The sequence below is a fragment of the Schistocerca americana genome, chromosome 7 (assembly GCF_021461395.2).
Source record: "Schistocerca americana isolate TAMUIC-IGC-003095 chromosome 7, iqSchAmer2.1, whole genome shotgun sequence".
Classification (NCBI taxonomy): Eukaryota; Metazoa; Arthropoda; class Insecta; order Orthoptera; family Acrididae; genus Schistocerca; species Schistocerca americana.
Genome location: NC_060125.1, coordinates 476,459,483 through 476,484,712, shown reverse-complemented (window position 1 = coordinate 476,484,712; position 25,230 = coordinate 476,459,483). Strand labels below are relative to the sequence as shown.

The 25,230-nt window shown below is 40.6% G+C and overlaps 1 protein-coding gene across 1 annotated transcript in view; it reads left to right on the top strand.

The window, feature by feature from the left end:
- The window catches only part of LOC124623027 (bumetanide-sensitive sodium-(potassium)-chloride cotransporter), a 239,889-nt gene extending 219,154 nt beyond the window's left edge, over positions 1 to 20,735 (top strand). Inside the window, exons 15-19 of the mRNA XM_047148819.1 lie at positions 1,766 to 1,875; positions 2,590 to 2,704; positions 15,392 to 15,516; positions 18,228 to 18,345; positions 19,628 to 20,735. Of these exons, the coding sequence (XP_047004775.1) occupies positions 1,766 to 1,875; positions 2,590 to 2,704; positions 15,392 to 15,516; positions 18,228 to 18,345; positions 19,628 to 19,763 (604 nt within the window). The 3' untranslated portion in view covers positions 19,764 to 20,735. The remainder of the gene's footprint in view (positions 1 to 1,765; positions 1,876 to 2,589; positions 2,705 to 15,391; positions 15,517 to 18,227; positions 18,346 to 19,627) is intronic.
- The last annotated feature ends 4,495 nt before the right edge of the window (positions 20,736 to 25,230 follow it).

Below are 25,230 nucleotides of genomic sequence, written 5' to 3'. Positions count from 1 at the left end.
GTACAGTCTGGAGGTTAGATGGTGGGTCGGGGAGGGGGGGTAGTGGAGAAGGAATGAAGTAAAAAGACTGGGTGCATTGGTGGAATAGAGGGCTCTGTAGGGCTGGAATGGGAACAGGTAAGGGGCTAGATGGATGATGACAATGACTAATGAAGGTTGAGGCAAGGAGGGTTACGGGAATGTAGGGTATATTGCAGGGAGAGGGAGAGTTTCCACCTACACGGTTCAGAAAAGCAGGTGTTAGTGGGAAGGATTCAGAAGGCAAAGGCTGCAAGGCAGCCATTGAAATGAAGAATGTCACATTGGGCAGCATGCTGCAAATCAGATCTCCTGTGCCTTGTCTTTCCAGTTACCCACCACCTCCCAAAGTCCCACTGTCTGGCCACAGAGCAGCATTCCCCTTGTGATTCAGTACCACCAAGAACTGGAGCAACTGAATTACATTCTCCACCAGAGCTTCAACTACCTCTTGTCATGCCCTACCTACTAAGACTCCCCTGCCATAGTCGTATTCCACCTCCCACTGAACCAGCACAATATCCTTGTCCACCCCTACACAACTCCTGCTCCAAACCCCTAGCCTCATGGCTCATATCCCTGTAACAGATGTAGGTGCATGACCTGTCCCATACATCCTCCCACCACCACCTACTCAAGTCTGCTAAAAAACATCACCTATCCCATCAAATGCACGGCTACCTGCGGAACAAATCATGTGATCTACAAGTTAACCTACAACCACTGTGCTAAATTCTATATGTAGGCAACACAACCAACAAGCTAGCTGTCTGCATGAATGGCCACCAACAAACTGTGGCCAAGAAACAGCTGGATCACCCTGTTGTTGACCACACCAGCCAACATGACATTCTTCATTTCAGTGACTGCTACACAGCCTGTGCCACTGGATCCTTCCCACCAACAACAGCTTTTCTGCATTGCACAGGTGGGAACTCTCCCTGCAATATACCCTACATTTCTGTAACCCTCCTGGCCTCAACCTTCGTTAGTCATTGTCCTTACCCCCCTAGCCCCTTCCCTGTTCCAATTCCAGAAGTACCCAGCCCTCTATTTCAGCAGTGCACCCATTCCTTTTACATTTCTCCTTTTCCACAACCCCTCTCCCCCACTGCACCTAAATGCCCTACCCTCTCTCCATCTCATCCCTGCTCACTCCCACAAGCAGCACTTTACCATTCCCCACCCTTACCCTGCTATCTCCCCCCCCTCTGCCCCAGCCTCCTCCTCACCCCCACCAACCAGCTGCCTCTTGCATCATGTGCTGCTGCTCACAGTCAAACTCCAGCTGGCAGAGATTGTAATCACATGTGCATGTCTTTTGTCTATTTTTGACAAATGCCTTGTTGGCTGAAAGCTCACTTTCTGACAGTCATTTTATTGTGTCTGTCTGCGACTCAGCATCTCCACTATATGGTGAGTAGCAGCTGTCTTTTTCATAATACTGTTAGATTCCATCCTGGATTTTCCATTGTTTAATACGTTATTTCTCTCCATAAGTACAGCCAGTACAGTAGTTATATCTTATTTGTCAACCACTTAATTCAGCTGTATTATTTACTGAAAAATATACTTATACATCATTGTCTGAAAATAAGTATTGGTGTTTCAGTGGCACAACCTTTAACTGTTAGGTGAATGCTCCCTCTATTGTTGACTTCTTTTCAATAACCTGAAAATAGAGTTTTAGCTACTAAAATTATATCTTTATTTCTGAAATAAACATGCACTGATGTATTTGTTTTAGGGCAGACAGTGGCAAGGAAATCCCACTTGACCTACTCACCAGCATGACCAAATTTGACACAAAGCAACCAAAGGGCACAATTGATGTATGGTGGCTGTATGATGACGGAGGTAAGTCAGATGTTGAATTATCTCTTCAAGCATTTAAACAGCAGAATGATTTATTTCAAAGATACTGCAACCCAATGGACATAACTCACTGGCTTCCATTCAAAACAAATAAATCTTATGTCTACATGCATAATCGTAAATTGTGTTTTGGCTGCTCTTTTGCTTGGCTCTTTGGAGTTGATGCAGTCTCCCGGTGTAGATAAATATATATCAATTATTTTACTACTTATGTTCTTTCAGTGTTCTGTTCTAGATGCTACTTCAGGGTGTTTTCATGAAATACTTTAGCAATTACAGTTGACCAATACTTACTGTAGCTTCCTGGCTTTCAATAGTAAAGTTTATGCACTTTTGTTGAGACAGCTTAATCTCTCTCAGAAGGTGTAGCGTTTTCTTTCATCTGTACTATTATTCTTCCACACAAAGTTTAACTTTTATTTTCAGTTAGTTCAATAAGCAGATCTTTTCATCTTTCTTGAGATTTTAAAATCCCATGCTTGACTGATATTACTACACAGGGAGACTGTATTTTAGAGATATTTTCCATAATTTACATTTGTTTCTTTTCACATCCTTACTGGCCTGTTTGTAAATAAGCCAGACAGCTTTTTTTAATGAATTTTTTTCTTACAATGCTAATCATTAGATGTAACTCAATATTTTAAAAATTTTAGAGGTGCAGATTTGTAATAAAATTTTCATTCTTGCTCTTAGGTCTTACAATCCTGCTGCCATACATAATCAGCACAAGAAGCAACTGGTCAAGCTGTAGGTTGAGGGTGTTTGCCCTTGCCAATCACAAAAATGATCTTGACCTTGAGCAAAAAAAGTAGGTTTTCTTTGCAGCAGTTTTTATTTATTTATTTATTATATATGAGTTCCATACACCCTGAATGTGGGAGGTGTTAATTACAGTCACAAAATACTTTGATAGAGTACATATGAATAAAGTAGTTGACTAGACTGTTAATGAATGTATTATTGTGAGATTTAGAGGGAGGATGGACAGCCAAAGATTTCCCTTCTGCTGACCCATTTGGCACACCAGAGAAGTCAAATGATGTCGAGTCGAGTTGGTATGTTCGTGGTAAAGATGTGCGCCACATTTTCCTGTTCTTTTGTTTTATTTGTCATAGTTTGCAACTGTGGTAGTAATAAATAGTTTGTGTGAAAGCTGGAATTATTCCTAGACATTTCTGGGGCTCTGCCACAATCATCTGAACAATGGTGACAAATTTTTGGCTGTCTATCTACGATGAGTTTGAGGGAATATGGCATAGTTGTAGGTAAACAACTAGAATTCTCTCATATACAGATTTATTCACACTTAGCGTCTACACAGATACAAGTCCGGAGGCTAACTGCCGTTAGCGTCCAACATGCTCTCCAAAGCCCTCTCCCCAAAGATAGCACACTTACGCACAGAACAAATATCGATTTTTATGGCGCTCTACACCACAAAGCCCCCCCCCCCCCCCCCCCCCCGCGCGCAGTATGGAGTACGTCCCTGTGAATAGGGGGGGGGGGTGAGAAGTTAGGAAGGTAACGCACAGTTCTTCTGCGTCAGGCGGAAGCGGTCGACTGGTAGGAGACCAGGGGGTGAGGGGGTGAAGCCCGGTACGTCGACGTTGAAGTCAGCAAGCGACGCCGGCGGCTGAAGACGATGTCCCGTCCTGGAGTGAAGGTGTAGCACTTCGTCAGCCGGCAGGTGGAGAACCACCGTGCCAGAAGGCCTAACAAAGGCACGCAAATTGCCACACGCGGCACTTCTGCTCAATTTAAAGCGGCGCACCACACGAGATTCTGCACTTCCTCCCTCAATATTGTCACACGCGAGTACCACACACACTGTATCGCCATCTACGACCACAGATAATTTATATATGTCATCAGGGTGCACATGTGTTGTGAATTCTTGGATGGCACCTGTACGAGCAATGGTAGGGAGGCAGGGAGGTGTGGGAAAGCCATGGCAGGGGGAAGCATCCGCTAAGAGGGGGGTGGCAGGTGCACTAGACTGTGCAGGAGACAACCTCGGGCGATCAGCTGACAGACGAGGGAGTGTGACCGAAGGCAACGAGGAGCCAGCGTGGGTTGAACGGCGTGACAAAGAGCTGTCACACGAAGATGGTAACACAATGGTAGAATCCGAGTGGTTGGCAGTTCGACTGCAAGGGCTGTGAGGAGTGAAGCCCTGAAAAGATTGGCCACTCGAATTAAATGAACGCGGAGAAGGAGCAGTGCTCGGCAGAGAAACACGCTGTGGAAAATCAATACCCAAATGCATGGTGTGGGAAGATGGATGGCCGCTCGAAGCAGGAGTGGGAGAAATAGGGGCAGAATCAGGGAGGTTCACCTGAGGCTCAATGAAAGCTGGTTTCACTCGGTTGAGTGAGACCGTGGTTACAGAGTCTTTTATGAGGATATCCATGTTATTCTCAGAGCGTTTGATGACCTTGTAAGGACCTGTGTAGGGCAACTGAAGCGGGGCTTTGACTGAGTCGTCTCTGAGAAACACGTACTCACAAGAGTCTAGCGTGCGCGGTACGTACACGCGCGGAGGTGTATGAGCAGCCGGAGGTGGCGGCTGAATTTTGCTGCAGTGCAAGCACACCCGCTCGAGAAGTGAAGGGAGTTCAGAGGGCCGTGGAAGTGGGGTCGGAGTGACTAATTCTCCAGGCAAAACCAGAGGTTGGCCATATACAAACTCGGCTACGGACCCCTTGAGGTCTTCCTTGAAAGTCGCACGAAGGCCAAGAAGCACGAAGGGCAGTGCCTCTGTCCATAGTGAGTCATGGCAATGCAAGGCAGACTTCAGGGTGTGATGCCATCGCTCGACAAGCCCATTGCTTTGGGGGTGGTATGCAGAAGTATGAATTTTGACAATACCACACATTTTACATAAGTCAGAGAAAACTGAAGACTCGAATTGTCGCCCCTGGTCAGTGGTGAGGTAAACAGGTGAGCCAAATCTAGAGATCCACGAATCTAAGAATGCTCGACTTACTGTCTCAGAGGTAATGTTCGGAATAGGCACAGCCTCAGCCCACCGAGTCATCCTGACAATAGCTGTAAACAAGTAACGGAAACCCTTGGAGGGGGACAAAGGGCCTACGAGGTCGACATGAACATGGTGAAACCGGCCTGGAGGTTGGGCAAAACAGCCAAGGGGTGGAGAAGTGTGCCTGGAAACTTTGTTCTGTTGACACACCATGCATGCCCTTGCCCAAGACTGACAGTCACGGTGCATGTTTCTCCAGACAAACCGTTCAGCTACCAGACGGGTGGAGGCTTTGACACCGGGGTGTGCTAATGTGTGTAGTTTGTCAAAGACCTGGCGTTGAAGGGGCTTAGGAATGAATGGCCGCAACGTACCAGTTGATTCATCACACCACACTAAGTCAGATATGCCAGGGAAAGTAGAGCGTACTGGTTGGAGAGAGGAGCTGTGGTCTGAAATTAACTGCATGGTATCAGGGTCTGCCGATTGCAACCGAGGTAGGTCTGTTAAGTCAATTAAGATTGTGACAGCACCAACATGCGAGAGAAAATCAGCGACCACAAATATCCGCTCCTCGGATGTAGCGAATGTCATTTGTAAATTGCAAGATGTAATCGATGTGACGAAAGCGTCGTGGGGGCGGATCAGCCGCAGGATTTTTTATGGCAGGAACCAACGGCTTGTGATCAGTGAGCATATAGACATCTCGTCCCTCAACATCAGTTCTGAAGTGTCTTATGGCCTTGTAAACTGCAAGTAGTTCTCTGTCGAATGCTGAGTATTTCTTCTGCGCGTTGTTTAGCTTTTTTGAGAAAAGCTGCAGGGGGGTCGTAACATCGTTGTATGTCTGACTCAGTACTGCGCCGATAGCATTGTCACTAGCGTCAGTAGTGATAAACATTGTGGTGTCCGCCCGTGGGTGAGCAATAGTGACAGCGGAGGCTAACAGCTGTTTGAGTTCATTAAATGCCTTGTCCATGTCTGGTGTCCATGGTACCTGGCGGGTGCCAGAAGTTTGTGGGCCAGCAAGAGCATCTGTGAGAGGAGCCTGCATTGCAGAAGCGGCTGGCAAATGTTTTCGGTAATAATTAACTGTTCCGATGAACCTGCGTAATTCCCTGTAGGTCTGAGGGCGTAGCATCTCGAGAACAGGCTTGATCTTGTCCTGTGGTGGTGTCAGACCGTCCGATGACACAACATAACTTAGGAATGTGATGGATGACTGGTGCAATTGAGTCTTTTTATTGTTCAGTTCAATACCAGCGGCTGCTAAAATATCTGTCACGACTTGAACACGCTCCTCACTCTGTTCTAAAGTAGAAGCAAAAACCAATATGTTGTCCATATATACGAAACAAAAGTCTAGATGGGATAAAGTTTGATTGGTGAAACGCTGCCACGTTTGGGGTGCATTTTTCAACCCAAACGGCATAAATTTGTATTGGAACAGCCCGAAGGGAGTGGTTATGGCAGTCTTTTCAATGTCCTCCGGAGTCATACGAATCTGATGAAATGTGTGCTTACAGTCCAAAACAGAGAAGTACTTTGCACCTGCGAGTGCATGATTGAAGTCTGCGATGTGTGGGACCGGATATTTATCAATGATGGTGCGGGCATTTAAACGCCTATAGTCTCCAACCATACGCCAAGTACCATCTTTCTTTTGGTCAAACAGGATAGGACTAGCCCAGCAAACGGAAGAAGGTTCAATTATTCCCTTTTGTAACAGATCGTCCAATTGTTCTTTTGCAATTTTCATAAATTCCGGCTTGAGGCGGCGTGGACGTTGCGATATGGGCGGCCCATCGGTTAGACGTATCCGATGAACTGTGCCGTTAGTGACTACTGCAATACATGGCGCGGCACGATAGTCAGATGTCCGTGAAGTGGAGCAGGCAGTGGCGGACGGGCCAAGCTGTGGCGCTGAGAGCACAGAAGTACAGGTGTGCCACCCGCTCGTAGGCTGCATAAAGGCCGCACACATGTTAACATGGGCGAGGTTGGTACACTGGTTCTTGGTAGCGGGCCATGCCGCTACGAGCACTGTAGGCATGAGTGGGCGTGGCCGGACAGCAGATGGCCATAGTTCATTGCCACAAGCTTGGCAAGTTAATTTTCCATTCGGAACGCAAGGAGCATGAGCACTCGGGCATACCCTATCATTACAAAAGGGGGTGCTGACACAGTTTACAGAGTTCACAACATTGTCGTTAACGTGCGCGGGCACGGGAACACCAGATTGGCACGGACTGACCTTGTCTGTAGCTGACGAGTCATCTGCTTGTAGTGCCGCGAGGCGTTGTTGTGTGGAGGCCAACTCGTGGTGTATGCCACGGATATGCAGCAGCATTTCCATACGTTCCATCCGCAACTTAGAAGACTTGGCGCACTCCACTAGCCACTTGTTTGTCCAAGATTGCAGCTCCAAGGATAGGTTTACACACTTCTTAGCACAGCACACATGTTTGGTGTTAGCGAAAGGAATATGTTTGTTAAGGGAGGGGTAAAACACAGTATTTTGCACAAAATCTAGTGACAACTGATAGTGCTTGAGGAAATCAATTCCAAGAATAGGTTCTCCAATTGTTGACACTAGAAACGTCTACTCCAGCTTGCACTCGGGCGAAAGTTTCACTGTGTACAAAGTGGAACCCAAACACTGTAGGGCAGACAAGTTCACTGTACGAAGTACTGTTTTGTGTGGTTGCACTTTATTGGTTGCTAGGCGAACCGGCAGCAAAGAGACGTCTGTGCCAGTGTCTACCAGAAAACATACACCTGATCGTAAATCGCGAACATAGACTCGACCACACTTACTGTTATTGTCCGAAACGGAGTGCAACGTGGGATGGTGCCCGTTGTTTACATCGCAGGACGTGGCACTGTAGCCTACCTGCGGTTGGAGTTTGGGTAAGAACACGGTGACTGGCATTTGTGAGCTTGCTCCCTGAATCTCGCGTGGAAGAAACAGTAAGGTTGGGCGGGCCTGTGCCCGTGTGGGTAGTTGCTAGATGACGGAGTATGTGCCCCAGAGTCTTCCACAGAGGCCGATGCACTGTCGTTGCGAGGAGTTGAAGGTGCAGGCAGGGCGGCTAGTTTAAAAAACTTGCTATCAGCAGCACCAGACAAGGGCATGGCATCAGAAAGCGTCTTAGTGCGGTCACGTCCAGAATGCAGTGCACGGAGCTCACGTTGCCTGGCGGAATATGCTCTGTCGGCGGCGCGTAAACGTTCATTTACTGGCCTATCTTCATACGCAGAGATTGCAGTCTGGACAGGCAAAGGCAGCTTTTCAGTCCAGATTTATGCGAGCGTGTCATCAGGCATAAATTGCTCATCGACAAGAAGACGCATGCACCACCACAGCTGGGACGGAGACCTGTCGCCGAGATGCTCTTCGTAGATGAGCTGTCGCACATTTTCTCTCCTGGTTTTAGAGACGTGCTCCAGTATCGTTTGTTTCACCACAGCATACTTCCCTGCTAGGGGGGGGTGCTTTGACCAGGTCATAAATTAAATCGACGTGGTCGTGAAGATGGTTCATGAGGCAGACGAAGCGTGCGTCGTCGTCCAAAGCACAGACATTGAATGTTTGCTCAACCAGGTTAAACCAGAACTCCGGGTGAGCGGGTTTGAAGTCTGGTAATTTCGGCAGATTCGGCACTGCAGTCACTGCGGAGGTGTGCCTATTACTTCGGACGGAAGTAGAGCATGCAGAAGATTGCGAGTCCGGATTATTGGCGTCCCGTAATGCGGGAATCGCGAAATTCACTTGACGCCGGGGGGGCGGCTGAGAAGCGACGGACGCTCGAACGGTGTGAGGACCGTAATCAAAATGTGCATTCTCATTGACGTGGTAGCTCGGAGAGAAGCCACAAGTGCTTAAGTATGCCGGTTAATGTCCGTTATGCACACACTATTCACTCGACCGTGAGTGGTGGGGCTGGTTGTAGATGTCGGAGTAATTACTATCCAGCACAGAATTGTTGACCTGATTAGAAGGATCCCACACACATCCACTAGGATGCACACTCGTTGTGATATTTGCTGTTTGACGAGCATTGAACACCTGTTGACTAGCCGGCACGGAAGGATACACACGTGGCGGGAACTGATTCGAGTTTGAATTTACTACTGGGAAGGTCCAGGCTAACAAAGCCAGAGTCCACGACCATTGGCGGTTGGAAGAAACTGGCGGCACTCGATGAATTCCACTGCATGTTCTGGCTGAAGGATTCTGAAGATTCTTGCGGCATGTCCACTACGACGGCAGGAGTGCTGGAGAGATGTTGCTGGAATCCGGGCGGCGGTGAATGCTGAAAGGCCATTGTCTGGAGCTGAACAAAGGCCTCGCGATCGCGGAGAAACCCGACGCGGTAGGCGTGTAAATAACCTTCAGGCGGTAACTCGGACGCGTATTACACAAAAACGGGGTCACCAGTGAGGGAATATGGTATAGTTGTAGGTAAACAACTAGAATTCTCTCATATACAGATTTATTCACACTTAGCATCTACACAGATACAAGTCCGGAGGCTAAATGCCGTTAGCGTCCAACATGCTCTCCAAAGCCCTCTCCCCAAAGATAGCACACTTACGCACAGAACAAATATCGATTTTTATGGCGCTCTATGCCACAAGTTTTATTGTGCATCATTTTTGCCTGCAATGGTGTAATGTGATAAGATTCTTTTTATTTTGGATCTACCACAAAGGTTCACATATTGATAGTTATTAGTAGTAGCAGAACAATAATTTTAGACATAATGATGAAAGAAGAGCAAAATATTGAATAAAAAAAGCTATTAGATAAAACAAGTTATAACATGGAAGACCAACTTGTAACTCATAATGACAAGTGTATCTATGCATTACTTCTGAAAATTCATAACATATTCATTTGTGCTATTTTGCAATATTGTTGAGAGGAGAATCATGCTGATAATATATCAAGTAAAGGAATTGCTCCACAAACATGGAAAAGCAGATAAAAATATAGCCTGTGGGGCCAGTTAAAGCCATTCAATTTTTACGTAGGTTAATTTTTGAAAATTCCAAATTACAGAAAATACCCAAGAATGTGTCAGAGAAGTTGTGGCTTTACTTTTCAGTAAAAAGTAACAAACATGTAGTAAGACAACATTTATTCAAAGAGTCATTTTCAGAAACAGGGTTAGGAGAAATGTGCAATTTATTGTGCATAGATTACGGAACAAAACTGCAATGACCACTGACATTTGTTATTGTTTTGTCCAACATAAAAAATCTAAATTTGAAAATAAATAGTTATATAGAATGTGAAGAGGATTATGATGGTGATGGGGGTGGTGATGGTGGTGGTGATCCAGTCCAAAAGGGTGATAATAAAAAAACTGTGTTTTGTAGAGAAAAAGACAAGAAAATTCCAAATCAGTAGCAGATGATAAAAGTCGAGCATAATTCTCACAGAGTCCACTTGATCAATGCAAATTTTATGTTGTTTCATGACAATGATGCCAAAGATCTCATCAAAGCTTAAATTACTTTTTAAAATGTCTGCTATGCCTCTCCTTTGACTGTCCCTCAAAACTGAAAATCTATTTCACAGACATTTTCTTGATGATAGAATGCACACTGTTTCCAAAATTTTCACATATCATTGATGTAACTTCACTTTTTGGCACATTGTGCTGACCTATTTTTAAAACTGTAGAGGGATCACCATTCCCACTCTCACTTTACAAACAGTAACCTTTGACTTTAGTTTCAATTTTGAGATAATAAATGGGACATTTTCAATTTCTTTGTAAAGTTATCACATTTAAACATCCTTAATCTTTTATGTTCCTTGTAGCCATATCACTTCTAAGTTAAGGTGTATGTTGAGTGTAATCTTGCAAATGCTTCTGCATGAAATGGAACAGTTTACACCAGAAATAATGATGATGACGATGATGATGATGATGGCGATGATGATTACGAGGACGATGCACCTAGTAATAGTGTCTGATACACTACATTCTGAAACACAAATTAAATACAGACTCTGCGAACATTCTAGAACATTTATTTACTTCGAACAGTGGAAAATCCAGGACGGAATGTAACAATATAGATAGGCATAACAAAAAGACTGTCACAAATAAAGCTTTTGGCCCATAAGGCCTTTATTAGTTGCCTGTGACTGCAGTCATGTGGGGGGGGGGGGGGTGGGATCTATTTTTTATGAAGGCCTTACAAGCCGAAAGCTTTATTTGTGACAGTCTTTTCATTCTGCCTGGCTGTGACTCATTTATTTACTTCATTAAGATATATGCAAGTAACTTCCTTAGTGCATCTTGCAAATAGATTAAGTAGTGTCAGACAATAACCTCAAGAATATTACGCTGTATCTTTAAAATCAAGGGGTATCAGTGTTTCTATGACTGTATCCTTTCTTGACGTAAGAGGTGGCTCCTCTTTTCTTCATACCTGAACTACAGTAACTGGATGCTAAGTTATATCGAATCATTTTCAGCATCCCTATTGTAGTGGTGAAATGATACTCAGATGAACGTATTACATCAACAGAAATTTTAGGCTAATGAATTCATTGATTTCGTTATATTATATTCCGTCTCCCTTACTCAACCTCTCACTTTTTTATTACTGGAGTTAATTTTATTCGGCTTGTGGTTTTATTTATTTAGATATGATTATATATGTGTAGCAGCAAGTAAGTCGGTACATGGTAACTAGTAACTTTGCTTTACAATGTTAAAGTTTGGATTTGCAATGTTCAGACTTATATAAAACTGAAACTGAGAGCTGATGGCAGTACACAAAATTATTTCTAACAAGTTGGTATGGTTTTGATTCAATGTTATTACACTGTCTTTACTTAGTAATTCTTTCTTCATAAAAGCAAGTAACTTTGAGTAATGTTGAATAAATACTTCACTTTGGCTGTATGAGTCACACTAGCACACATATGTTAAGTTCAGACATGGAGTGGGAGAAGGAATAAACACTTTTATCATAAATGTGGCACCCCATGGATAAAATTATTGCTTTTTCACATCTGCTCTGGGAACATTCACTTGCTACTGTAACGTAATCAAGAAAGAAAGAAAACTGTATCTGAACTCACTACCTTGCATTGTATTCAGAAAAGTCAGTAATGAAATTCAAATTATCGTTACAGCACTGAATATTGTTTACATTATGCAGTGGATTTTTGAATACTGTTAATTAGAATAGGCGCGCGGCTAGCCCGCGTTCTCTTAATCTCAGGGAAAAAATGTAAAATATTGCTTTAGTTTCACAGAGCAGACCTTGCCACAAAATGTGAAAATGATAAAGTCATAACACAGTTATTCGTTATATTTTTTGTGGCCGCATAGAACATATCACACAGCACCTTCCAAATCAAACTGAGAAATGTACTGAATAATATGATATAGTCTACTGATACTGCTGGAAGCTGTAAGAAAATGTTAGATATTATTATGTTACCTCGCTTTACCGGTGAGGCGACTGTGATGCCTGAAATAAATATTTTTTAAATGTACCGCGTCTGCGGCCGTTGCCCTCGCAGATTGGTACAGCGGCTTCCACTAAATTAAATGCTGAAAATGTCTAAATTATTTATGGGATGAACAGCTGGCAACTTTACAAATTATTTTAAAAACATATTTGCTCAAGCTCTATATATTCAAACAACAATGCATTAATTTTACACACCTTTTTACAACAACTCGCCTAATGGCGGATCTCAAGCTTCATGAACAAAAGATTCACGGCTAGCATATACATTTGCTTAACACGCAAGTGTTACGCGTAACAAGACCCAAAGAGAACAGAGAGATTATTACAATGCTTTTTACTATTTATACATGTACTGAATTGTCCTTTTTATCTGAGGCACAGATCATAATCACTAACTCATTTAACAAGATAATAATATGTCATGGATTCAAAGCTAAAAAATGCATAAAAGTCAAATAATTATGAATGTTCTACATACACACATAATACATTCGTGAAATGTTTATACAGTCTTGCTTTATTGTTTCACTTGGTCATGTTTATTCATGTTTAAATTATTTCTCTTTTTCCATGTGCGTGGCACTATATCGATACATGTTAACTGGTCTTACACACACGGAAAAAATTCTATCACACGCTTTTTACAATGACTGGCCAGGAGATGCTACAATTACCATATAATATTTTTGTGCAATATATTTACTTTGACCTTTTTGCCAACATTTTTCATTATAGTTACTTTAATATTAATAGCGTGAAATTTGAGTTTACTCTACACAATGGGCTGCCCTCACAGCAATGATCACAGGGATACGCCCAATAGTGGTAGTCCTCTCATCCCCATCCCCTTAATTGTTTCTAATGAGTTGTAAAACGCCACATGTCAAAAGTATCACTAGCAACCAAACATGTCAGTGTTGAAACTGACAGAAAGAGTCATTTTTGTCCATATCATCATCAAATGATGACTTTGGAAATGTCATATTGTCACAAAGGTAGCGTACAAGTTCATATAATTTATGTATGAAGTTTTAATACATAACTTATTTAATTACAAATGTTAATAGATAATATACACTGATCAGCCAGAACACTATGACCACCTACCTAATAGCCGGTTATGTCCACCTTCAGCATGGATAACAGTGATGATGCATCATGGTATGGAAGCAATATGGCTGTGGTAGGTCACTGGAGGAATCTGGCACCACATCTGCACACACAAGTCACCTAATTCCTGTTATGAAGAGCTCTGATGTCACATTCAATCACATCCCATATGTGTTCAATCTGGTTCAGATCTGGTGAGTTGGGGGGGGGGGGGGGGGGGGGCAGCACATCAACTGAAACTTGCCACTGCGTTCTTCAATCATCTGATTTGATCCATTTATAAACAAACCTATTCTTCAATCATGTTCAGGGCCTTGTGACAGGGTGCATCATCTTGCGGAAAAATTCCACTGACTTCGGGAAACATGATTGTCATGAAGGGATGTATGTGGTCTGCAACCAGTGTACATCATTGGCCTTCATGGTGCCTTGCATGAGATCCCCTAGACCCATGGATGCCCTCGTGAATGTTGCCCAGAGCATAATGGAGCCACCGCCAGCTTGTCCTACCCAGCATTACATGTGTCAAGGAACTGTTCCCCTAGAAGATGACGGATTTCAGGATTCATTGGACCATGCAATGCTCTGTCACTAGGCCAATGTCAAGCACCAATGATCATGCCCCGTTTTAGTAGTAGTTGCTGAATTTGTGGTGTTATCATTAGCACATGCATGGGAAGGCCCATTGTTAGGAGACTTCAGGGCACTGTGTGTTCAGACTCTGCCCAGCATTAAAGTCTTATGTTAGTTCCACCACAGTTTGCCACTTGTCCTGTTTTATGTCTGCCCAGCCTACGATATCCGACACCTGTAATGACAGGTGGCCATCCAACCCCATAGTGTCTAGATGTGGTATCACCTTCGCTTCACCAGCTGTTGAAGACAATCACCACAGCACTCCTCAAACACCCAACCAGTTGTGCAGGTTCTGAAATGCTTGTGCCAAGCCTCTGGGCCATCACACTCTGCCCTTGGTCAAACTCAGGTTGGTTGTGCACCTTCCCCATTCTATACAAGGACAGCAGACTCACTGATACTACATGCACCATGCATGTGTCTGACTAGCAGACATTCCTCGCCAGGTGATGCTGCTATCACCTGTATGGGTGGTCATAGTGTTCTGGCTGACCAGTGTATACAGCTTAGAATTCTTTCTAACTTTCTATTGACGTGACCCACCGATCTGTAATCAATCGCAACACCTCAAAACACGAACAAATGAAGTATATTTGTATGTTTTTTTTGTTGAAGTTTACCAGGTCTCTCTGTCTTTATACTGTAGCCCTCATGCTGTCAGTACTGTTTCCCGTCCCACGTACCATCATATCAGGATTCTCTTTTCCATACCATTTACACACAAACCTATATCATCTACTACTTGTCTAAGATATGCTCTTGGCTGAACAAGTTTGTGGCCTGATACTTGCTTTTTAATTCTTGCTGTAACAAATAAACTACACCTCTTCCAAGACTACTACCTAACAGCAGGACATTTACCGTCTATCATATTTTCTTTGGAACCAATGGTTCCTGTTAAAAGCCTGCTGTGCCTTTGCTACAACAACATCAACTGGAGACTGTTTCTCTCTGAGGTAGCAGAATGGAGCTATTTTTTGTGTAATGATAAAACTTTACCACTGCCGCCCAAACATTTCATGCTCATATTTGTTTACAAACGATATGGAAATCTGGGTCAAGTAATAAAAGTAAATTTATATACACTACAGTTAATATTTAATAATGGTGAAAACTATGTGTTGTTATGCCTAAGTAACAATATCTAGAGAGCGGAAATTTTAAGTGTGGATGCACATATGTGATACAAAAATTAGACAATATTTTATTTTCAATGTGTTACATGCTTGTTATAAAACTCAGCATTTCTCTCTTGCATTTCAGTATGGCAAACTTGTTGACGAAGTTCCGTATTGAGTATTCCAGTCTCACAATGGTCTCTGGCATTACAGAAAAGCCACAGCCTGATACACTGGCATTTTTTGAAAAATTAATTGAAGGTCTGAAAGGTATGTACACTGTTTCCAAAATATTTTTGTGTAGCTCCTTATTTTGCTGTTAAGAAATTCTTTTCTCAAGAAACTACCACATTCATAAGAGTACTGCCATCTCCAAGATTTATTTTTGGTTATAAGACATATTCATAAAATGTAAAAAAGTTAACAACAATTAATACAATGAAAGTCATGCAGAGTTCAAAATAAGTCAATGCACTTACTTCCACTGCTGTCCCATCACTGTAAACTATTATTGACAGCTTAGAGACCAATAGGTTGATTTAGAAAGTTCAACTGGGGTTGCACATAATGCGGGACATGACTTTGTTATCTATTAAGTATCTGTTCCTGTGATGTAATTGCTCTTATGGACCTAGATTAGGTGGTGGTAGGAGAGTGCACGGAGCATATTTTAAGTGGGGGCCATTAATGAGAATATAAATCATGTGGCAAGAGAATAGGAGGAGAGCACAGGTCTGGTAAGTAGGTTGAGAAGAGCAGAAATTGTACAGATAAGTTCCAGTGGCTATTGTGGGAAGAACTCATTCAGACAAATCTAATCTCAGATGAAGAAGTTGTTTAATGTATTCCAGAGTATATTATTGTATGACAACAGATGAATTTCTTTGTTCTCTTGGAGATAAACTGTTAGTAGTATGAGTGGATAAAAATCCTCTTGTGAACAAGGCTAGTCTGATAATCATGAGAAATGAATACCTCGGTGCAGCTAATTAGTGTCCTAACAAATATGCTTACTGTAAATCTGAAGGTATGTAAGAGTGATTATTTCAGTTGAAAAAGAATAGACACTTTTGAAGAGCAGGTATTGTCATTTGATGGTACATTTTACATGTACTGAAGTATGGGAATGTCTGTCAGTGAGATGGATGTCAACACTGAAGGAGATATACAAGGTTCATTAATGAACAAGATGAATTTATCTACTGAGTGAACTATACAGCTAGTTCCGCTTCACCGAGTCCCCAGGTGATGGAACTATCAATGTATAGGAACAAGAACAGGGGGTGATGATCACTAAAATTACAAGTGTCGTAACACGAAGGCAGCTTGTTGCCCACAGTTCAACACTTGATTTGATTGTGATTTGCCCATGAGAAGTATAGGGTTACAACAGTTATTTGACAAGTATGTAGCTAATTAAGGTGAGGAAGAAGAATTAGGTTTTAAAAAAATAATGCGGGTGCTGGTCAAATTTGGTCACATATAAGACAGTGTATATCATACTAGCTGAAGTGCAATCACTGTCTGGCTTTCTGCATCTGCATGACAACAACAAAGCTTTCAGTGTGGATAAATGAACATATGCTGATTTTCTGTATTGGTCATATGCAATACCATGCTGCAGAGTATGATCTATATCACAACAGTCATGGTCTGCTTCACTGCACTACAATACACTGCACTGCTCTGCCCTGCATCTACTACCTAAATAACTATTGTTTCAGCCATTGTTTTAGTGTTTACTATCTCTCTTTTATATTTTGTAACTTTTGTTTTAAGATTTTCATTCCTTGGTTTCTCCTTTCTACCATTTGCTTCTTCTTTCCTGTTGTTGGCCATTTCTACCTTGTATGTGGTTCCTTTTGAATTTTTAAATTATATTTAAGAATTCATGAGATATTAATTTTCACTCACTGTTTCTGTTGCTGCAAACTCTCCCACAAACTGGACTCATCAATGGCACTATAGGATGGCATCTTTTCCCTCAACTAGTGATTAGAGCACATGAAGCACTTTTGTCCAAATATCAGTTTCATGCAATGATGGTCTTGGCCTTGTCAAAACAGTTCTGTCACCATTCCTGCAGCAACTAAAATGTACTATTCTTAGTTTGATAAAATACCAAGCATTCAACAATATCCTATGTTGTAAGTAAAGAAATCAAATGTTGCATTGATTCACAAATACAATTGGCACAGAGGGGCCCTCTAGAACCAGAGATTACATGATGATACTTCAATGCATAGCATTACAGTTCTCATCATGATGTAACATGTGGAGAGTACTCAGCAACTAGCGCCAATTTCCACGCAATGCTGAGTATGTAGCCTATGTTTCAATTACAGAAGTTAAATCAAATTGTAATTCCCATGGCCTGCCAGATGATGTAGTCCCATTCATGTGAGACAAGAGACAGAATACATATTGGCTCCAAAAATATCTTGTGCTTGTCCATAAGGCTCTGTTCAGCCACCTTTCCAGATTCATGTAATTGATGTTCTTTTGTTAAGCACAGTGGTTGTATTATTTGAAGAAACTGTCTCATGGCAATAGAAATTAATACAATCAGCCATTATACATTTGGAAATGACTGTGTGGACAGTAATCAGTATTTTACAATGGCTGAGGAGGACCCAGATGAAAACTCTCATAAATGTAACCAATTCTATGAATGTTTTCCAGAGGAAAATGAAAAAATTGTAACTGAGGACTTGTCAGAACAGAACAATAGTTTCGTGTTCATTTCTTCTCAATAAGGGCAATCTCTTAGTGCCTAATCTTTGTTCCTACTATGTACCCTCCTTAAACTGATGACCTCATACTACTTTTATTTTGTACAGCACATTTTTCGTAAACTTTGATGTTAAGAAATTGCCTAACTATAGCTTCATAACAAACTTAAATTTTCAAGTGTTTCTCAGAATTCAAGACACATACACTGCTACAAGTTTTATATCTTAAGATATTGCTCATTGTTGCAGCATCTCATAGTGGCATGACTGAAGAAGACTTGGCAGCTCAAGAAGAAAAAACTTACCGTCAACTTAGACTACGTGAAATGCTCTTAAAACATTCCCATGATGCATCACTTGTTGTCATGTAAGTGTATTATTATTATTATTATTATTATTATTATCATCATCATCATCATCGTCATCATCATCATCGTCATCATCATCATCATCATCATTGTTATTGTCGTGATTATTAAACGTAGCTAAATCTTACAGATCATGGCAAGTTTGTTACATAGCAAGATTGATACCTGTCTTACTTTTAGATCTATGAAGGTAGTAATTACTAATGATATTGTAATGAGCAGTTAGATTCTTATGGCTTTCAAGAAATTTCCAATAATGTACCCTTTCCCCATATCCTTCAGATATACAGTCATTTAATTTATTCTATAGTGTGATTAGTTTTTAACAATACAGATTACTGCGTACGTATTCAGTGCAGTATGAGTACTAAGTACTATTCATATACATAGTAGAGAATGTACTCATAGCAAATTAAGATATGTGAAACAATAACAAATTCAGAGAATTTTGAATCAGACTTTAGCTATTGCTTGATTAAACTGCCATTTTGTATAAACTCCAGCATTTCTGTTCAACCCCAGTTGACAGTGTGTTAACTGAGAACAGCCACGGGATTTAAGACAGCATCAGCAAGGCATAAAAAAACTCAAGCTGAATACCAGTTTGAATAAACATTAAAATTAAGAAAAAGTATGGCATGTTAACACACACTGCCAGCTGATTCATGGTACTGTTTCTGATCTCTCTTGCAGTTTCAGTGCACATGCATATGTCCCCATCTGCAGCCCACTTCATTATTGTGTAGTTTTTGTGTCCTGGAATTTCTGTTTCCTTGATATTAAGAAATATTAAGAAAGAACTTGAAATTATAATGTAAGTTGAGCAACAGAAAATGGAAATTAAAAGTTTTAATTTCTTGGATATGATCTGTGGTGTAATTATGTTAAATACGTTCCAGTTACTGTTCAAGTGTATACAACTTTTACTCAGTGAGAATGATGAGTAAAGAAGTATATGAAAACTTGAAATGTTTCCAACTGTAGTGTTGTATTCTGTTCACTGAAATATTACATAGTTATGACAGCACCCAACCACATACCCTAGAACTATTCAAGTAATTATTATGACAGAACAGCATCAAAAAGTGCAACAGCATTACAGTTAGTAATGAGGCCTGGGTCAAAATACATGCCATCAGTTTTAATCTGACAGGAAGTTGCTGTGATGTTAATTTATTTTCAGCTATATGAATGAGAGATCATATTTATTTCATGAAAACATATCTTTTACATGAACAACAAGTCGGACATATTTACAATCAATTTGTTATTGCATTTCAGGTCTCTGCCAATGCCAAGAGTGGGTGTGGTGTCTGCACCTCTCTATATGGCATGGCTTGAAGTACTTACGAAGGACATGCCACCATTCCTACTAGTGAGAGGAAACCACACTTCAGTTCTGACATTTTATTCTTAGTACTGGACTTCATAATTCAGAATATAATTTTCACAACAGGAAGCAGATTTAGTTTTACTTCCTGTATTATGTTTTTACACTAATGGTATAATATTGTTAGTGTGAGAACTGCTCTTGTAAGACGCTGATATTCATCCAGTTGGGCACTTTTTTGTGCTAGTCCATTAGTCATCTTACTCAAATACAAACAAGTGAGATTATCATTATTTATTTCTTAGGAAAAGTGCAGTATCATATATTATTCATATAAAAAATGAAATTATTTGAAACTTTGTAAAGGTGAGGTAGTTTGCAAATGAGATTCAGTGTTGCCTGAAGTATCATACATTACATACACTGTAAAGCACTCTCACTCTTACAATTATTTTTTCATGAGTCATAATGAGACAAGTGACAAATCAACCATGTATGTATGCAGCCTAGCAATAATGTGCTGTTTTGGAACATAAGAGCAAACTCAACTAATGTGTGGTTCTGAGGCAGATTTTGGCTGCTGTTACTATCAGAGGGAAAAAATAGAATTTATATCTCTTATGTAATGAAGAGCTGTCCCAAGGACTTTTGTATACATTATTAGTAATTACAAACATAGTTGTTTGTAGAAATCACTTAAGCTCTACAAGCGGTTGTTCTTGAATGGACATTTGAGATCATATTAATATGATATGCTAAATAGCTATAACATATTTTTGTAAACTGGCATAGATAATGCTTATCAACAATTGCTTGCTTGCATTTGTAATGGAAGCTGTTACAGCAGTTTTAGCAGTTAACAGCTCTCTAAACAGACAATAGGCTGAACTTCCTATTTGCCCGTAATTCACCATTTCTGTTAAAAGTTCTGAAAACTGAGTGAAACGTTGAAATAAGACATGCTTATGTGTATGTGAAACACCAAAGATGAGACTTTGTCCAAAAAGACATTTCCTAGTTTAAATGTACAAAACACAGAAATAAAATGTTTATTTTTAATATGTGATCATATTATTGCTACAATTAGTTCTCATAGTTCTCAACTAATTAACATTTTCACAGGTTGAAATATGTTTTCATTTCTCACAAATTCAAACCATCATAGTGATATCAACTGTAATATCTGAACCCTGAACAAATATTTAAAATTTGTTTCAGCCAGAAATTGTGTATACTTATAGAAAGTGATCATTTTCAGTTGATCAGCTTACACAAATTATGTATAATATTTCTTGTTCTTGTGGTTATGTAGCACAGTACTTCATATTCTCTCAAGAAAACATATTACAGCTTAAAAAAAATAAATTTAGGTTGGAGGATCCTCTCAACTCACCTTTCAACATATTTAGCAAAGATTTAAAATACTATTAGTTGGTAAATCAAACAACCAATGGAAAATCCAGGATGGACTGAAACAATATTATGAAAAGGATATTTGCTACTCACCATATAACAGAGATGTCAGCCACTGCAGTCATTGGTGAGTGTGCGGTCTATTTTTGACAAAGGTATTGTTGGCTGAAAGCTTATTTTGTGACAGTCTTTTTGTTGTGCCTATCTGTGTGACTCAAACATCTCCGTTACATGGCGAGTAGCAACTATCCTTTTCATAAAATGGTTGGTAAATACGTTTCTTGGTGCAATAACAGAAAACAGATTCACACATCACTTTCTTTGAATCAGAGTTGGTTATTGTTCACTGTAATACATAAAATATGTAAGTTCAGTTGGTGCTCTTGATCTTCCAACAATTTTATCAAATGGTTTAGGAAAACAACAGAAAGCCTAAATTGTGAGGGATAGTCACAAAATTTTAATGATTATCTAAAAACATAAATGTACTTTTTTTTCTTGGAGGTAAGTATCTGCAGTCCTCAAACACACCGAAATCCATGTTTCAGTACCTTAGTGCCCCTCCAGAAGCAGTCCACTGATAAAGTGGAAATGGACTGTGCAATATTGTTTTGGCTCCACTAGCAGCATAGTTTTACAGGCTCGGTCATATGGCATTTGTGATTTAGCTACTGTAGCAGATATTCTAACTAACATATTGTGTTATATTTAGTTTTCCCTTCAAGTGGAGTGGCCCTATATATTATCTACATTTATTGTAAATTAATTCTGTTTTAGAGTTTATTAACAATTATAATAAACCTCAAAATATTTTAGGAAACTGGTATCTTTTACCACAGGTTTTTGTATTCCCTTAATAGAAAGCTTGTTTTGTGGATTTGCTTCAATTCTTGTAGGGAATTAGCAACTTTTTAGCTTAACAGATTAAAATGTAATCAGCAAGCTTAATTTAAAGTTATTTGTTCACTGTTCTGTAATACACCGTGCGATCTAAAATGCAGGCTCATTGTGAATGCTGTTCTTGAACATTTGGATGAGTAAGTTGTCATTTGTAAGCAGCTGGAAACCACACTGGTTACTGTCAAATGCCTGGCAGCTGCTGTGAATCAGTGAGTTGGAAGAGCTCCTAGGAGTCATGTACCCATGATACCAGGACCAGAGGTAGCTCAAGTGCTATCCTCTCCTATGGAACCTGTTTCCTCTACACAAAACACAGTATCTGTTATTACTCATCCACTTGACTGCAAGTAGTGTGTCAATGGTAGATATAACAGCACTGTACAAGGTGGACAGGGACCAGAGAGGACTAAGGGTGTTGTAACGATTCCCCTAACCAACAAGTCTGAGGTGCTGTCTTTCACTGAAACTGAAACTGAGCCATTGGGACTCACTTCTCCTGTTTTGGGGAAACCTGTTTTATCTGGTATCAAGAGGAGGCAAAACACAAAAGCATAGGGGTCTATTAATCACCAGCTGTTCAAACGCATGACAAATGATGGTATTCCTTACGGTAATGTCAGCAAGGGACAGGAAAGGACACCAGGTGCACTCAATGTGCATGGGGTGTGTTGGAACAAATGATGCCTGCCATCTGGGCTCCAAGGTCATACTTGGGTTATTCCAATGACTGGCAGAGAAGGTTGAGAAGATAAGCCTTGCGCATGGAGTTTCAATGAAGCTCGCAATTTGCAGCGTCATCCCCAGAACTGATAATGGCCTTTCGGTTCTGGGTCAAGTAGAAGAGCTGAACCAGAGACTTTGAAGGTTTTGTGACAGCTTAGCTGCAACTTACTGGAGCTGTACCTCATGGTTGATAATTGTAGCCCCCCCTCCCCCCCTAAAAGGGTCAAGTGTGCACTGCACATCAGAGGCTTTTTTTTTTTTTTTTTTTTTTTTTTTTGATTAAGCAACTTTCCATCAAGTCCTGATAGTGATAGCTGTAGGAAACCCAGAAGTATCAGTGTAAGATCAAAAGATATGCCTCCCACAGGTAAGAGTATTAAAATTGTAATGGTTAATTGCTGAATCATTCAAAACAAATGCCAGAGTTTGAAGCACTCCTAAAAAACAGTGAAGCTCACATAATAATAGGTACCTGAAATTGATAGCAGTGGGATTTTTGGGGAAAATTTAGGCGTATACCAAAAGGACAGGCAAATGGGAAACGGCAGTGGTGTATTTGTCACAACAGACAAGAAACTCAGATCCATCGAGAGAGAAATTGAAGCTGTGTGAGAGATTGTTTGAGCAAGACTCAATATCAGAGGTGGGCATAAAATGACATAATTGGATCATTCTATTGCCCACGAGACTTGTCTGCTGATTTAACCAAAAACTTCAGAGAAAACCTTGGTTCACTTGTATATAAGTTCCCCAGCCATATTGTAATCATTGGTGGAAACATTGACCATACAACAATTAATTGGGAAAATTACAGTTTTGTTAGTGGCAGACATGCTGAGACATCATGTAAATCATTACTAAATGCCTCCTCTGAAAAATACCTAGAATAGATAATTCAAAATCCCACTCGTCATGGAAATATGGTGGACCTAATGGCAACAAACACACCTGACCTCTTTGAGGATGTCTACACCGAAACTGGTATCAGTGACCATGATGCAGTTGTGGCGACAACGTTTACCAAAGTACAAAGGATACTAGTACAATCAGAAATATTTATATGATCAGCAAACTAGACAAAAAATCAGTAGTGTCATATCTCAATGAGGAACTTAAAACTTTTGGTACAGGGCAGGAGCAAGTAGAGGAACTCTTGCTCGGGTATAAAAGAATAGTTGACCATGGACTGGATACATACATACCCAGCAGAACAGTTTATAATGGGAGGAACTCTCCATGGTATACAGTCACTGTAAATAAACTTCTAAACAAACAGAAACTGCTGCGTAATATGTGTAAAACAAAGCTTAGGGCTATAGATAGAGAGATGCTGAATGAAACACATTTGGTTGTCAAGAGAGCGATGTGTGATGCCTTCAATGACTACTGTAGCAGAATACTGTCAATGATATTTTGCAAAACCCAAAGAAATTCTGATCGTTTGTAGAGGCTGTTATTAGCACCAAAGTTAGTGTCCAGTCCCTAGCAAATGAGACAAGAGCTGAAACTAAGGGTAGCACAGCAAAAGCTGAAATGTTTAACTCTGTTTTCAAATGCTTCTTTACAAAGAAAACCCAGGAGAACTGCCCCTAATTAATTCTTGTATCACTGAAAAGATGAATGAAGTAAGTATTAGCATCAGTGGTGTTGAGAAACAGCTGAAATTTTTATTACTGAATGAACTTCCAGGGCATGATGGAATTCCTATCAGATTATATACTGAACTTGTGGCTGAGTTAGCCCTTCTCCTAATTATAATCTATTGTATATCCCTCAAACAAAAATCCATGTACAGTTCTTGGAAAAATGCACAGTGTTGCACCTATCTAGAAGAAGGGTAGTAGAAGTGATCCAATATCTTTGACATTGATTTGTTGTAGAATCTTAGAATGTATTCTGAGCTCAAACATACTGAGGTGTCTTGAACAGAATGACCTCCTCAATGTCAACCAGCATGCATTCCAAAAACATCAATTACATGAAACTCAACTCACAGTTTACTCACATGATGTACTGGTACTGAAAGCTTTGGATCAAGGCAGTCAGGTAGATACAGTATTTCTTGATTTCTGAAAAAACATTTGACTCAGTACCAGACCTACACTTATTGTCAAAAGTACAGTCATATGGGGAATCAAGTGAAATTTGTGACTGGATTGATGATTTTTATTTGGTAGGGAGGATACAGCATGTTATATCTTGGATGGAGAGTCATCGTCTGATGTTGAAGTAACTTCAGGTGGGCCCCAGAAGTACTGTGCAAAATAAGCTTCATAAATATTCAGTCAGGTCTTGATAAGATTTCAAAGTGGTGCAAAGATTGGGAACTAGCCTTAAATGTCCGGAAATGTAAAACTGTGCACTTCACAAAACAAAAAAACATAGTATCCTATGACTGTAATATCATTGAGTCACTGTTGGAATCGGTCAACTCATACACCCAGGTATTTCTAACATTTTGCAAGGATTTTTTGAGATGGAATGATCACATAAGCTCAGTCATATGTAAAGCAGATGG